General features: G+C 38.6%; 2 protein-coding genes across 4 annotated transcripts in view; both read right to left on the minus strand.

The window, feature by feature from the left end:
• Positions 1–480: 480 nt before the first annotated feature.
• Positions 481–8815, minus strand: TRM6 (serine-rich adhesin for platelets-like protein). 2 transcript variants are annotated; one of them, XM_077362772.1, is made up of 6 exons: positions 8518–8815; positions 7118–7320; positions 6845–6903; positions 5025–6758; positions 1443–1581; positions 481–1330 (listed from the first exon to the last, which is right to left on the minus strand). In XM_077362772.1, exons 2-6 carry the CDS (start codon positions 7236–7238, stop codon positions 666–668), a joined length of 2718 nt encoding a protein of 905 aa, XP_077218887.1. In that variant the 5' UTR covers positions 7239–7320; positions 8518–8815; the 3' UTR covers positions 481–665. The 2 variants fall into 2 exon arrangements, with proteins under 2 accessions (XP_077218887.1, XP_077218888.1); XM_077362773.1 differs by having other exon boundaries at positions 7118–7324.
• Positions 8816–10680: 1865 nt separating this feature from the next.
• Positions 10681–15371, minus strand: part of LOC143853512 (ARM repeat superfamily protein) — a 52240-nt gene continuing 47549 nt past the window's right edge. For both annotated transcript variants that reach the window (XM_077363307.1, XM_077363306.1), the window contains exons 37-40: positions 14777–15186; positions 13116–13374; positions 12174–12344; positions 10681–11210 (exon numbers count right to left, since the gene is read on the minus strand). In XM_077363307.1, the coding sequence (XP_077219422.1) occupies positions 10980–11210; positions 12174–12344; positions 13116–13374; positions 14777–15186 (1071 nt within the window). In that variant the 3' untranslated portion in view covers positions 10681–10979. The remainder of the gene's footprint in view (positions 11211–12173; positions 12345–13115; positions 13375–14776; positions 15187–15371) is intronic.

Below are 15371 nucleotides of genomic sequence, written 5' to 3' on the forward strand. Positions count from 1 at the left end.
GCTTAGTTGAGTTGAATTGAGGTTTTTTAAATTTTTAAAAAATACTCCTTATAAATAGACGAAGGAATGAAAATATGAAGGGTATTTTGTACATTGGTGCTCTGCAGTCAGATCTAATACCTTAAGATAAATTTGAACCTTAAGATATGGATCCCGGTTTGGATCGATCAGATATGCCCAAATCCATTCCAGTAACATTCCAATCCTTTGGATCCATTGGACTGTCCGAGTCATAAAGGAATACAAAATTCAACAATTCGATTTTTTTTTTCTTGGTAGAAACCCTAAAACGAAGCTTAATAGATCAAGGGCATAGATTCATCTGACCAAGGTGATCTCAAAGACATTGCGCCTGACTTACGGTAGCCATTCAAATTAACAGATCATCTAAACAAGGCATAAGTGGGCCCACTAAGCATATTTAGGAAGAAGCATGTAAGTGATCTTTTTAGCAATTTCCATTAAAAAGAAAGGCCAAAAGACACCAAATCAAAAAATTAGAGAGCTCACCAAAGTGACCAATGAACATCAAAGTGAAGAAGTAACAGGCTAGACTTTGGGGAAAAGAAACAAGTGATTTGAAGAATCAAGGGCCAAAATACAAGGCAATTGAAAAATGAAGATAAAACTTACAATGGAGAGAAGAATAAGCATTCCACAAAGCCCTACATAAACAAATCAGCAACAATTTCATCAAACAAAGAACTAAATATCCCCCTCTCAATTTCTACTCCTATTTCAAACACTTCTGCTTCAAAGTCAGTCCACCTCCCCAACTGACTACTCATATCCTTGTCCACAAGATCATCCACCATCCAATCTTCCATACTTCTCCACCCCAAAATCTCCTTATAAACTTCTTTAGCCAAACCCTCATTTTTTACTACTGCCACCCCTTTAGCCCATGTTCTGTAACCACGCCTAAAATATAGGCTACACTTCAAATCCAAGCATTCATTCACACAATCAAACAACACCTTCCTCCCTATCCTAGACTCCTTATCCTCAGCCTCATTTCTCAGCACGATTTTTTTATTTTCTAATCTGTCAAAGATGAGGGGATCTATAATCTCATGAGCATGACCCAAAGGGAAGCCCTTAAGCATCACTTGAGCTAGTATCTCTCTCACATACTCCATTTCCTGCTTGTCTGTACTAATGTGACTTCCTTGGAGGCCGACGAGTCCTACCTGTTCTCTGTTGAGAGTCCTAGTAAACGCGGAAGAGGCTGAATCAGATAATTCCATCTCAGCTTCCACTGATGAGATTTTCTTTGGACAATTCAAACCAACAAAATTTTGAGCTTCAACTGATGGGCACAGCTTGCTTCCTGGAAACATGAGGTGGAAATTTTGATATTCATTAAACATATACTTTTATTTTCAAGGGGATAAAAAGACCCGAATCAAAGTAATGGACAACTTAAAATTATTTTACTTTACCATTGTCCCAACTCTCTGAAGAGTTGCAACTTTCACTGGAGGAAGAGGGTTCAAGAATTGAGACGGGACTGGGATGTTGACACTCAAGTTGCTTTCGTGCATCACAACTGCTGCTACAGTCCGCTATTCCTCCAACTCCCTGAAAATGAACAGAAAGGAATTAGAAATGTCAGAACTTGTAGCTTTGATTGTGCCAGTATCGCATTTGGCAAGAAACTTGAATGATCTCAGAAACAGTAATTCCAACACAGAACGAAGGCTTTGCTGAATATAAAACAAAAAAAAATCATATCAAGATAAGGCTACTACTGCTACTACTCACATAGGTATCCTTGGAATTGCATGTAGTGCATTTCTTTCACCTTCCAATCCCTCATGGCTCATTGATTCAGGACCAAGTGATCTCACATGCTCAACTCAACTCAACAAAGCCTTTGTCCCAAACTAGTTGGGGTCGGCTAAATGAATCCTTTAGAAAAAATTCATGAAGAAGGTAAAAGGAATCTACCCGGCTCTAATCCTGGTTCTAGTTGGGTTCTTCTACGTGGATCATTTTCTTCCATTCTATCCTATCCAAGGTCATGTTCTTTGTTATGTTCCTAGCTATCAAGTCTTTCATTACTGTTTCTACCCAAGTTGTTTTCGGTTTGCCCCACCCTCTTTTTACTCCATCAATTTGGCACGAGTCGCCTCTTCTCACCGGAGCATCCAAAAGCCTACGTTGGATATGTCCAAACCATCTTAAGCAGTGCTCTCTCATCTTCTCCTCAATTTGAGTCACGCCCACCTTTTTACGAATGTCTTCATTTTTAATTCTATCTAGTCTTGTGTGGCCGCACATTCATCTAAGCATTCGCATCTCAGCTACACTCATCTTATATGCACATGCTGCTTCTTGGTGGCCCAACATTCTGAGCCGTACAGCAAGGCTGGCCTCATAGCTGTCTTATAAAACTTTCCCTTCAACTTGGTAGGGATTTTACAGTCACACAGAACTCCTGAGGCAAGCTTCCACTTCAACATGAAGGGTATGTCTAACTTGTTTTATTCATATAGCGCTTGCTCAGATAGGGAGGAAGTTAGGATTGCTAATGGACCATTGTCCTCTTTTTGGGCAGAGGTTCCATCTCCATTTCTCCCGCTATGTCCCTTCTTCTATGTTACATATTCCTAGTTTTTCTTTGTTATTTTGAATGGCTACACGTTCCTAGTTTATCAACCAAGTCTTTGAATTCTTACATTACGTTTTATCCTTCTAATTGTGTTTTTCAGGACCTGGGCATGAAGAGATTGATTGGCAATGGAAGTCAGATGAGTGGTCTTTAGTTCTTGGACGATCAATCACCCAACTTCGATTTAGTCAAGCAAAGCTAATAAGTCTGCGTCCAGTAGATCAGCTAATCAGATGGCATTATAGATTAAGCCATCCTTATTTTCAATTTTGAAGTTTGTGAAATGACTAAACATTGTTGAGCCACACATTCTCTTAATGTGAACAAAAGTATTGCACCTTTAATGCTTGTGCACATTGATGTGTGGGGTCCTTCCCGTTCTACTTATTTGCTTAGGTATCGTTGGTTTGTAACGTTTATTGTTTAAAATTTCAGTTTTGGTTTCGGTCGGCACGGAAAAGGAAACATTTCAGTTTCAGTAGAAATATCTGAGGGAATCTTGTAAAATCACGGAAACGTATGGAAACATATGAAAATGATGAAATTTTAAGATAAAACTTTGGGAAATGATAGAATAAGCACAAATACATACTTAGAAACCGCCACATAAGCAAGAAAGTCATCCATAATGGCTTAATCACATCGAATACCAAATGACATGCGTTGCCAAAATTTTGGATTTCGGCCGGGGCCAACACTGAAAGTACATGAATTCTGTGTCGGCCGAAATTTCGGCCACATGTAATCTTTTAATATTTTTTCTGATTTTTTTTTTCGAAATTTCAGCACATTAATGAAATTTCTTTTTTTACCGGATTCCAGCCAAAATTTTGGTTTCGGGCACACCTTAAACCCATACGGAAACCGAAATTTCAAACCTTGGCATTGTAGCACATGTCTTGATCAGCGGCATTTGCCTTTTCCGGATAAAAGAGGGGATTCTATCCTTGGTTGTGTGACTCCAATTCTTCTTGATTCAAACTACTAGTCATTAAGACTGCAATTAGGGCCTTCTTCAACCTACACACCTTGCTTTTTTATGGATGGAAGCAAGAATCATGGAAGGCCCTACATATAGTTTAAAGCAATCACTAAGAGCATGGTTTGAGAGATAACACAATGCCATACAGCTGCTTCCAGACATAACACAGTGCCATACTGCAGTTCAGATATAAGTAGAGTCAAATTGACCATATTATCTTCATAATAAAACACTTCTAGGGCAAGACAACTGCTCTGATTGTTTATGTAGATGACATTGTAATGACCGGGAACTACCCTTAGAGATGCCAAATTTAAAGGTAAAGTTGGCAAAAGAGTTTGAGATTAAGGAACTACGAAACTTGAAGTACTGCTTGGAATTGAAGTGGCAGGGTTAGAAAAAGACATTTGTGTCAAGAAGGAAGTATGTTCTCGATCTTCTCAAGGAGACGAAAACACTTCTAGGGCAAGACAACTGCTCTGATTGTTTATGTAGATGACATTGTAATGACGGGGAACTACCCTTAGAGATGCCAAATTTAAAGGTAAAGTTGGCAAAAGAGTTTGAGATTAAGGAACTACGAAACTTGAAGTACTGCTTGGAATTGAAGTGGCAGGGTTAGAAAAAGACATTTGTGTCAAGAAGGAAGTATGTTCTCGATCTTCTCAAGGAGACGGAAATGCTTATACGTAGACAAGCCAACAGGGCTATAGATCCTAATCATGAGCTTGGGCGAGACAATGGGGGTGACTTTGTACACACTGGAAGATATTAGAGACTAGTGATGGTGGAGGTGACTTGATAAACACTGGAAGATCTTAAAGTCTAGTAGGGATGCTTATTTATCTGTGACATACTTGTATCCAGACATACCTTTAAAAAAAAAACCTTGTATCCAGACATTGCCTATGCTATGAGAATAGCGAGTCATTTTATGCATGCTCCTTGGTCCTCTCACTTGGAGGCTATATTTAGGATTCTGCGATACTTGAAATCTGTACCAAGAAATGACCTATTATTTGTCAAGCACGATCATCTGAGGATAGCTGTAGACATATGCAGATTGGGTCGGCTCAATTGATGATAGAAGATCCACTTCAGGATACTGTATAATTGTTGGTGGCAATTTAGTGACATGGCGAAGTAAGAAACTCAGTCGAGTGCAGAGGCCAAGTTAAGAGCTATGATACATGGGTTTGTGAGTTACAATTGCTGAAAACCATCATCAAAGAGTTGGCTATTAAGACCAAAAGAGTGCGATCCTGGAACTTAGATAATTTAGACCGTGCTATGAATTTCAAGGTTCTAATACTAATTTAGCAAGTGCAAAAGCAGATAGCAGTATCAATCTCAGAATCATAGGTACCCAGTTAGAAAAAAAGCAGAGCATAAAAAGACACATCAGATGTATATATAAATCCTACATACCTGCAACTTTAGGTTCATTTTGAGGGTCTCAGCATTAGTTGAAGAGAAGCCGGAATCAGATCCAAAAACTAATTTTTCTGTCTGAGGCCCAGGTTGGGGAGTCTTGTCAAATTCCCTCGGCATGGCACTCACACTATTAAGAGCAGCTACCAAATCATGCAGAACGTATGCAGACGAATTAATTGTCCCTGCTTTAACCGAGCTAGAGCAGGGTGATTCCACACCAGATGTCAATTCCTTCAGCTTTTGTTCCAAAAGATAACTCAAAGCATCACCACCAATCACATTCATGCCCAGAGATGACATTCTTCTAGGTTTTGCATCTGTGGCACTTCTTTCATTATGAGAATCTACATAACAGAAGTTCTCCCGTTTCTCCACCATATGGCCAGAGGACTGAGATCCAGAAATGGGTTTAATCATGGGAGAGGTGAATGTAAAAGAAACAACATCCATGCCTTTTTCTCTGTCCACCGAAGCACTATTTATAAGCACACTTTTCTCGGAGTAAAAGTCCCCATCTATAGCTCGTTTCTTTCGAGGGAAATTCTTTGTTCTAGATGATGGGACTTCCTTCTCAAGATCCATTGTCTGTAAGGCTTCCTTCTTGGGTCCCACCTTGGAGTTTCCAGAAACCTTGTTGAAGGTTTTATTCCGTCCAAAAGAAGAATTCCCAGAAAGAACTTTTCTGCCCTGCTGGTTTGAAAGTGAAGGCTTTGAGGGCAATTTGTCTTTATTTGCTAGACAATTCTGTTTTTGATTATTCTGCCTAAGCACACCAGTAGCACTGGCTATAGAAGATTTAGTCTGTTTGTTCTTTAGTGTATTTGATGGATTCTTGAGTGGCTGGTTTGGTTTATATGCATCTTCTTCCTTTCGGGTCAACAAACCCTTGATACTAGAGCTCAAGCCCTCCCTTCTCTGAACATTGACCTTAGCTTGGATGGCAAGGGAGATGGATTTACCCTTACTCTTTGAGCCAACGGAATGATTTTCTTCCAAATCAGGACAAGCCCTGATATTGGAAGTATCACCTGAACCATTCCAGCTCTTGTCCAATGACTGTCCTTTAAGATATTTCACAGCATTTGACTCAATGGGCCGTCTAGACACTTCCGGAAGCCTCAATGGTCTCTTAGAGGCTGCTGTGTTCTCCTTCAAATCTGGAACTTTAATAGGAACTGAAGACGACCCAAGTGATGGAAAATTTCCCTTGGAACTAGATTGAAGTCCAGGCTCTAGAATCTTTGCAGCTGCCTCCATTAAATGAGTTGCATTCTTGGCTGAAATGTACCCAGGGTTCTTAATTGGAGAAAGAAGCTTATGATGAGGGGTGATTGGATGAGATTTAGCTGATTTTGGCGGTAATGTTTCAGTACGGAACCTCTCAATGTGCCGGTTGTTTTCCAACTTCTGAGGCCTGGGTTCTATAGTTTTCCTACAAAAGCTGTCAACTTTACCCGAGTGGTTACTGGAACTCAGGTTTTGATATTCATTAAGGAATTCAGGGGCTTTCCTTGGGTAATTAATATCTCGAACAGATCCCGATTCAAAAAATGGGGTGGCATATGGCTCACTAACACTTGATGTAGGCAAGGAATCCAAGCCCATGAGCCTGGCAACTACACCAGGAGCCTTAATTCCATTTCCTTCATCATCTGTCACTGACGAAGCACAACTATACTCACTAATTGCATTGGCACTTGACACACCTCCATTCTCATCATCATGGATCTGGGACAAAGGAGAGAACCCACTCTGATTTAATCACTGAATCAGATCAAGTAACTAAGAAAATGAAAGAGCACCCGACCACTCACCAGACGAACCCGTGTCATTGGCAAATTTTCATCACTTCTCTTTCCCTGCTTTGATCCCTCTGCAAGAAAATGACAGAATAGAACAGTTAACAAACCAAAATACGAAAGCTAACAGGCAAAACAATGAGTACCAAACTATAACTAGAGGAACCTCTAAGGAATCAGGAAAAAATGTTGTGTCGTATGGTTCTCTTACATGAATGGTAAATTCAGGGAAAAAAGAAAAGCATACACAGTGTCTTTGTAAACTCTGAATATGGCAGATAAACATACCGGGTAAATCGAACTTGTTGGGGAACAGCTTCTTCCGCGATTTCCCATTCCAGTCGAACAGCTGAAAGAAACTGCCAACATAACCTCCCCCACTCTTTGAACCTTGCTTTTCTACCCCCATTATCTCAAACCCAGAGCAAGACCATATCAACGTATAGGATAGAAAAACACTAAAATCTTCATATGAGCTACTAAAAGTTCACCTGCCTTACATGAAATAAAGATATTAGAGAACCCTTAAATTCATCAAGCTATACAACATTTCTCTCAAGCACATTGCTCTCATTTGACAAAAACAAAAGGAAAAATAGCTTCAATCAGCTGAAATTTGTTGAGCAAATTGAAACTTTAACTAAATCAAGAACTTTAATGAAACCAACCACTGACATTACCCTAAATTTCATACCAAAAGATTCCAAATTCATCAAGCTACACATCATTTCTCTCAAGCTGTAGAAAATTGGAATCACCATTAATCTTGGATTCTCGATTCATTACAAAAGCCCTAATGAGTGTTTATAAAGAACACTCAAACGATAAACATAGAAAGATATGAAGAAATTGTAGAAATAAATAAAGATAGAATCTTTCTAATCTAACCTAATTGCTAATCTAATCTTGTTGCCTAATATATCTAGACTACCTCATCTAACCAACTTGCTTAATCTCCCACTAGTATATCTGGATTGGACAAGCAACAGATGTGGGTGTTGTGAGAGATCGTCCTTGAGAAGAGGGCTAGGTTTAGTGGGTACAAAAGAAAATCTAAAGAGTTTGCCCAGCCAGCAAATGTGAAATACCAAGGATGTGCTCAGGGCTAGATCCGATCGACCTGCTCTGATACCATGTGAAACAACCAATTACTCCAAAAGCTTAAGCTGTTGGAGATGACATTATTAATCTTTTACACTTTAACACAAGCACATTGCTCTCATTTGACAAAAACAAAGGAGAAATATCCTCAATCAGCTGAAATTCATTGAGTAAAACTGAAACTTCAACTAAATCAAGAACTTAAATCAAACCAACCACTGACATTGCCCCAAATTACCCACCAAAACATTCCAAATTCTATAAACCCTAGATATCCACAAAAAAATAAAGGAAGACACTAGAACAAGAACTCAAGCAACAGATTCTTCACACATGCAAAAAGCTCCAAAACCCTAATATCCAAAAACCTAAAATTAAAACACAAGATCGGAAACAAGCAGTTGAATCCACTGAATGCCGCATAAAACAAAACCAAAAACAACAAAACTAAGAACTTCAAGTCTTCAACCAACTCAGTCCACACAGCAAAACACCAAAAATTCTCTAAAACCCTAAGATTCTGTGAAACCCTAGTTTCCAAACAAAGAGAAGAAATAACATACACGAGATCGGAAACAAGCACTTACAATAAAATGCCACCTAGCTTCTGATAGTGAACCAGATCCAATCTATTGCAAAGCAGAATCAAATGCAAGCAAAACTAGGGTTAGGGTTTTGAAAAAAAATGGGAACAAAAGGAATTGCAGAGAGAGAGAGAGAGAGAGAGAGAGAGAGAGGGATTCGTTGCTTTCAGAGTAATAAATGGAGACAGGGAGAGACAGCTTCTTGGCCATTAAAATTTTAAAAGGACTAAAATATTATTTAGAAATTTGAGGAAAGGTAAGAAAAAGATAAGTTAACGTCTCTCTGGGTGGGGCCTCTCTCTGTCTCTCTCTCTCTCTCTCTCTCTCTCTTCCCCGAGGGAGAGATTTCAAATTTCCAAATGGGTGGATTTGTCAATACTCGATAGTCAAAAAAGTTGCGTACGGCGCACTAGGGCGTATTTTAGCGAGTTCCCGGTTCAAATGGTAAGTGGCCCTAGTGAGCAACCTTGGTCCCACATGGCACGTGCTTTTGATCATGACAGTTAATCTGGCGGGTCACTCTGAAGTGGCCCACAGATGGTAGATTATTGATTAGATTAAGGGGTTTGGATCATTTGATCAAGATGGGACCAATGGAAATGGGCTAGACTCAAATCACAATGGGACCCACCATTGATCTGGTGGGTCACTCTGAAGTGGCCCACTCCTGATCAGATCAAGGGGTTCGGATCATTCGATCACGAGGAAGAAAAAGTGGTGAATAATATCATTTCCCTTTATCACAGACATGTATGCACATGTGGGGTGCAACCTAGGAAAGGAGAACAGCAACGTAGAAAGGAACTTTTACAATTAATGGTAAAAGTAAAGGTGAAGTGACCATCTCTATGAAATCAGGACCTTTGATCTTGAAGAACATCAGGAGGCAACCTACACGGTCTTGGTTTCATCCTCGTAAGATAAAATGCTACACAAATCAACGCTGAATGAGGGTCGATGGATCATCTTATCTAGGTGTTCTCAATCGCATTTGGTCGAATTTAGGGTTATCTAGGTGCTTACTGGTGCATAATTGGTAGATCGTCGTGGGTCCCAAATTGATTATTGGGAAATTGGTTTTCGACGCACAATGAGATGCCATAATTAAACTTAATTTAGGCAAAATCAAAAGCCATTAGAAAAAAATCCTTGTGTTTAGGCTTGGTTTAAAACATGATATAAAGCCTTCAATGGAAATCACCCCTGGACATATCTAACCGTTCAAACATATAATTTAGATGTGGGCATTCGCAAGATCGAGGGGTGCGAAAATCAACGGCTTGAAAGTCATCTTAAATGACAGTTTTCATCATAATTGATCATGGGCCCAAGAACAATTGGCAGGATTTGTGATGGCCAGCAATATTCATGGACTCGATCACCCTACACATGAGCATATGGATAGTATGTACTTCAATCATGAGAGACATTAACACAGTGTGAGCTTCAAAATAAGGTTCTAGACAACTTTAAGAACCACTCCAGGTTGAAATTTTCTAGGGATTTTCGCAGAAAGGCATTTATGCAAGTTAGCTAATTACAATTGCTCTTTGGGCCTGCAGTATCTGTGCAAAATGTAGTATATGTTTAGCATGTGCTTTAAGTTTTTCTATCTCGGCATAGATTCACTCTGCTGCTGCTGATAAATCCCTCCATTTTGACTTTCTTCTCAAAGACTGTTGACACAGCTGCAATTAATATGTAATTCATTTTGGGAAATGTTATCAGCACTACTGTACTTTGATGATGGCACTCCTCACTTTATTAAAAGTACTGTATGGCTCGCACCATAGGATGATCCAAACAGTCTATGTGATGGAACACAACATAAATAGGTTGTGCCTCAAAAATCATTTCCACAAGATGATCCTAGCCCTCCGATCTATAAGGTTTCCATAATACCCCGTTCCTCTTCAGATCGGAGGGTTAGGATCAACCTACGTAAATGATTTTTGGGGCACAATCTATTTAGGCTGTGCCCAACTAATGGACGCTTTGGATCATCCTATGGTGCGAGCTATACGGTACTTTTAAAAAAGTGAGGTGTGTGATTATCAAAATACAGTAGTGCTGATAACACTTCCCTTCATTTTTTATCACTGCCAAAGTGCAAAAGAACAATAGATTATTAGAGGTGAGTTTTCCAAACAAGATTCTATTGCCAAAGCACTCAAAAAATTCATTCTTGAATTAGAATCAAGAGAATGGCTACAAAATGCAGCATAAGCTTTTTACTTGATGCACTTCTGTTATCAAAATTTTAACCAGATCCAACAAAAGAAGATCTGGTTGAAGTACAATTTACATAAATATCTACTAATGAAGGTAAAAATCAATTCAAATAATTTACAATTTCATTCCACAAATTTCCATTTACCTGAGACTTTTTGTTCTCTCCGCGTCTGAAATGCTATGCTTTATGAATACACCTGCCGGGCAGTAAAATTATTCTCTTGTTTTCAACATCAGAGGTATTGTCGGAGGCTTTCGCCGCTAAGGGACTCCATCTCCTTGAGAATCTCTTGAGCCAGAGACTTGACAGGCAGTTCAATGTCCTCGAGCAGCTCACCCAGAAAGGGAATGGTTTCAGGGAGCAAAACCAGATACTCCTCTTTTAGGTGTTCTACAAGATACTTCACAACTCTCAGGCCCAGAATCCGTGACCGGAGTTTTTCGCTCCGAGTTTGCATCAATACCTGCAACAAACACCGGTTAAAAAGAAAATTTTGTATGTTCTCCCATGCACAATTGGAGCTGCATGCATCTTTTGGTTGGTGAAACATTCAGGCTCAGTTTCTTTTGATGTAAAATGGGCGTAAACCAAAATTTACACCCAGTTTAAAGTAGGAAAATGGGCTTAAATTTGTCCCAAGTCCATTTTATGCTGAAAAAAATGGAGCCTCCGTGTTGATGTGGCTGGAAGCATCTAAACTAGACATGGAGGCATACAATGAGTGCAATGAAACCCAGGACCAAAAAGAAAAACAAGGATGTATAAAGGAAGATACAGAGTCAAAACTTACGTACATGAATATCAAACTCAAAAATTTTGATCATAAATTTAATGAAAGAGTAAGCAGTACATCTGCAATCTGATCTGGACAATATAAAATGATCAGTTTTTTTCCAATTTAGTAAAAGTGAACTATAAGAAAAAATTAAATAATTTAGGAAATATTTGGCATGGAAATATGAACTGATTTAATGAAATAATAAATAGTTGCATTTGTAATCTGTACAATACATAACAAAATGATCAATTTTTTCCTATTTACTAAAAGTGAACAATAAAAAAATTAAATAATTTATGAGACATTTGGAATGGAAAGATGAACTGATTCTATAAATTTTACACAGATTAGAAACTAAGAGTGTCCAGGGAAAAACTAGCACAACATATAGATTAGAATCTAAGAGTGTCCAGGGAAAAACTAGCACAACATATAGATTAGAATCTAAGAGTGTCCAGGGAAAAACTAGCACAACACAGAGACAAAGTTAAGAAAACTAAGCATTTCTTCTCTTCTTATTTCTTTGAAGTAAAAATCCATACTAGAAGGCTGACAATTAAACATAAAACCACCACAACATTAGAACTGTGCTCCATTGTGATGTTCCTTTGCATGACTACGTGTGAAAATGAACAATTCTACACTCACCTCATGGTTCAGGGGCTTCCATAGAAGGTCAGACCCTGAAGTGACAGCCATCTGGCCAAGACAAGAAACCAGTGTGTCATCAACCTCCTTCACAGTTGGTACATTTGGCAACAGTTCCAGAGAAGCTGGTGGTTCTGCCACAAGTTGTGAGACTATGGGTCTCAACAGAACCTGTCGTGCATGTTAAACATGAATTAGTAACATGAGAATATGCTACTCAAGAAGTGAATAATACCAAAAGGAAACACTTGACAGATGGAGTATGAAATGACTATATGCTTTTCTTCTTTAATCTGTATATGTTATATAATCCATTATTTATTGCTTTGCTGATTCCTCAGGAGCCCACTAACAAGGGACCCATCACTCATCAAGAATGTGCAATAGTTCCCCTATTTAAGGCCGGTATAGATGGAGTTTTTGGAGGAGTTTTATTTCATCCCGCCTTGAGCACTTTTAAGATCTTTTATGCCTTTATATTGTATCCTGTTATTGTGCTTTTCTGTTAGCTCCCTTCTTTCTCTTCTTTGTTTATCTGTATTTGACCATCTCAGTCTTTCTTTTCTTATTAATGATTTTTTTTTTAAAAGAAAAAGAAAAGAAAAGAACAAGAAAGGCCATTATACTCCTAATTCTCTAAAATGAGCAAATTGCACTCTACTGGTTGAACAAGGCAATCGTGATATTTTGGAAGTGGCCAAGAAAAAATAATTTTGCCTTATCGAAACACCAGCATAATTTCAGAAATTAATCAAGTAGCCACAACGTTCAGTAAAATATTCGTATAACAGGACTGTTCCCTTTAATCAAATTCCAACACTTGATGGAAATGGAAAATGCATCCAAATATTTCAAAATTTACTAAGAGATAGAATTGGTATATATCTAGGCGCTAATTATTGCATGGACCTTCATAATGCAAAGAGAAATGAGAAAACTAGCCTGGAAATTCGAAGAATCGAGAAACTTAAGGCTCCCAGTATCGTAGAGGAAGCATTTATTCAAGGATGACAGAACTATTGCCCTCAAATGCCATTGGCGAGGTGATAGCAATCCTTTTGCTTCTGTATTATGGTTCATGTCCTGAACCTTGGCTTTCTTTCTCTTTTGAGTATGACCTGTAGAGTGTGGGTCTTCGTCCTCAGTTAGATAGCGCGTACAACCCTCAAGCAAGTACTTGTAATAGGGCACAAACAAAGATCTGCATTCAACACAAAAGATACATCAAGGAACTGATAAATAAAATGTCAAATTAAAACCAAAACTTAATAGCTGAAGACAAATCTGTTTTCCGACATCACAGTATCATAACGGAAGTCCAAAATGCAATTTCAAATGTTGGAGCCCCCAGTATGATTATAGTTTGACGCAAAGTGCAGAACTGACACTAAACACAATAGAAATAGAACCCTCATAATAAAGCTATCGAACTAGGCAGCCAGTAAATATGATATGAGTTTCCTAAAGTGTGGTGATTGAAAAAGTTATACAAGTTTCCTCTAATTTGATCCTAAAATGGTTTTATATCCATTAGTTGGTACCAGCACAGCATCCAAAAATTAGTTAACTGGCATGTTTGACAAAAAACTTGAAAAACAGAGCCCTGGCAGTTAGACAGAAATTAACATTCAGTAGAGAGCAAAGATGGGTGGCTAACAACCTACCAACATACATAGATTAATAACTTCAGGCAGTTAAAGAAACAATTAGACAAGAAAACCACCAAATCACATGAATTCAAACTAATCCTGAAAAGATTAGACTCATCCAAATATTTGAGTCAGATTATTTCTTCGACATCTTATTGAACAATCTCGATAGCAGTGTGAAACAACCAATTACTCCAAAAGCTTAAGCTGTTGGAGAAGGCATTATTTAATCTTTTATACTTTAACACTCCCCCTCACATGTGACCCCCTCTATATTAGGGCCGGCCTACACGTGGCACATGTGGCCCCTCTTTTTGGGTTGGCCATTACATGGGAATTTTTAATACCAAGGAATTTTGAACACAAGACCTTTGCTCTGATACCATGTGAAACAACCAATTACTCCAAAAGCTTAAGGTGCTGGAGAAGGCGTTATTTTATCTTTCATACTTCAACAAGCAGCAATAAAATCCTTTGAGCAGGAAATTAATTAGGGTTCCTTTGGAGGTCAGGAGAAGAATCGGAAAGGGAATAAGTGGGAATAAATGACGTGGCCAGCAAAGGGAAGGAAACTGAAAATCTCTCCTTTTATAGGGTTTTTTTTTTCCAGTGGGAAACAGAAAATGGAAAACCGTGAAGACACATGTCGTGTTTACGTTGGAGTCCTGACGAAAAAGCTGTATAGAGAGAGAGAGAGAGAGAGTTTCACCTATTTCCTCTTAAAATGAGGGAAATAATCGTGGGAATATTTGCTGTCACATCAGCCCATAAACAGTCGACAGGGCATTGCGTGATTTTTGAAAATTTATTTTCTTTGCTAACCAAACACTCTCTCAACTGCTTCTTACGGGAAAAAAAACCAATTAAATTCCTACTTTTTGTGGCATGCAAACATATCCTTAATATGATAGGAGAGTAAGACCCACAGAATATTTATAAGACAGACCAACTCACCGGTGCTGCTCAGCAAGTTTATTGATCAATTTGTAAAAGGATATAATCCGGTCTAAGCTTTTGCTTTTGCTTGGCCCATTTTCTTCCACTTCAGACTCTGCCCATTCCACAGTCCGAATGAAAAGAGGCTTAAACATTGTCTCTGTAAGTTTCATTGTCAGAACAATTATTGCTCTGATAACACTCTGTTCCACAAACTCAATGTTTTGAACCGATACTGGATGCTGACGACGAAGATCAAGTGCCAGCAAGCACTGTTGAAATATCTTTGTATGATAAGATCCCACAGCTGATCTATCCATCGTACTAATTGTGCTTGCTAGCATTTCAAAGGCTACGGAGAGACTAGATTCCCCGCACTTCACAGCGTCAGGATATATCTTCAGCAGAGGTGTAAGAATAAGGCGAACCTAGAGAACAAAATCACAATAATAGATAAGCAATGACAGACAATAATTCCTAAATAAATAAGGAAAGTGATACATTCGCCCTTTTTTTTACCCGTGACAGCCTTCTCTAGGGTATTTATGACTACTCTTTTACATTGGAGGGGCTGTCCCAAGTAGCAAAAGGAGGTGAATATATCATTTCCCAT

The sequence above is a fragment of the Tasmannia lanceolata genome, unplaced genomic scaffold (assembly GCF_043159265.1).
Source record: "Tasmannia lanceolata isolate RefF3 unplaced genomic scaffold, GAP_Taslan_0.1 ptg000019l, whole genome shotgun sequence".
In the NCBI taxonomy this organism is placed as follows: Eukaryota; Viridiplantae; Streptophyta; class Magnoliopsida; order Canellales; family Winteraceae; genus Tasmannia; species Tasmannia lanceolata.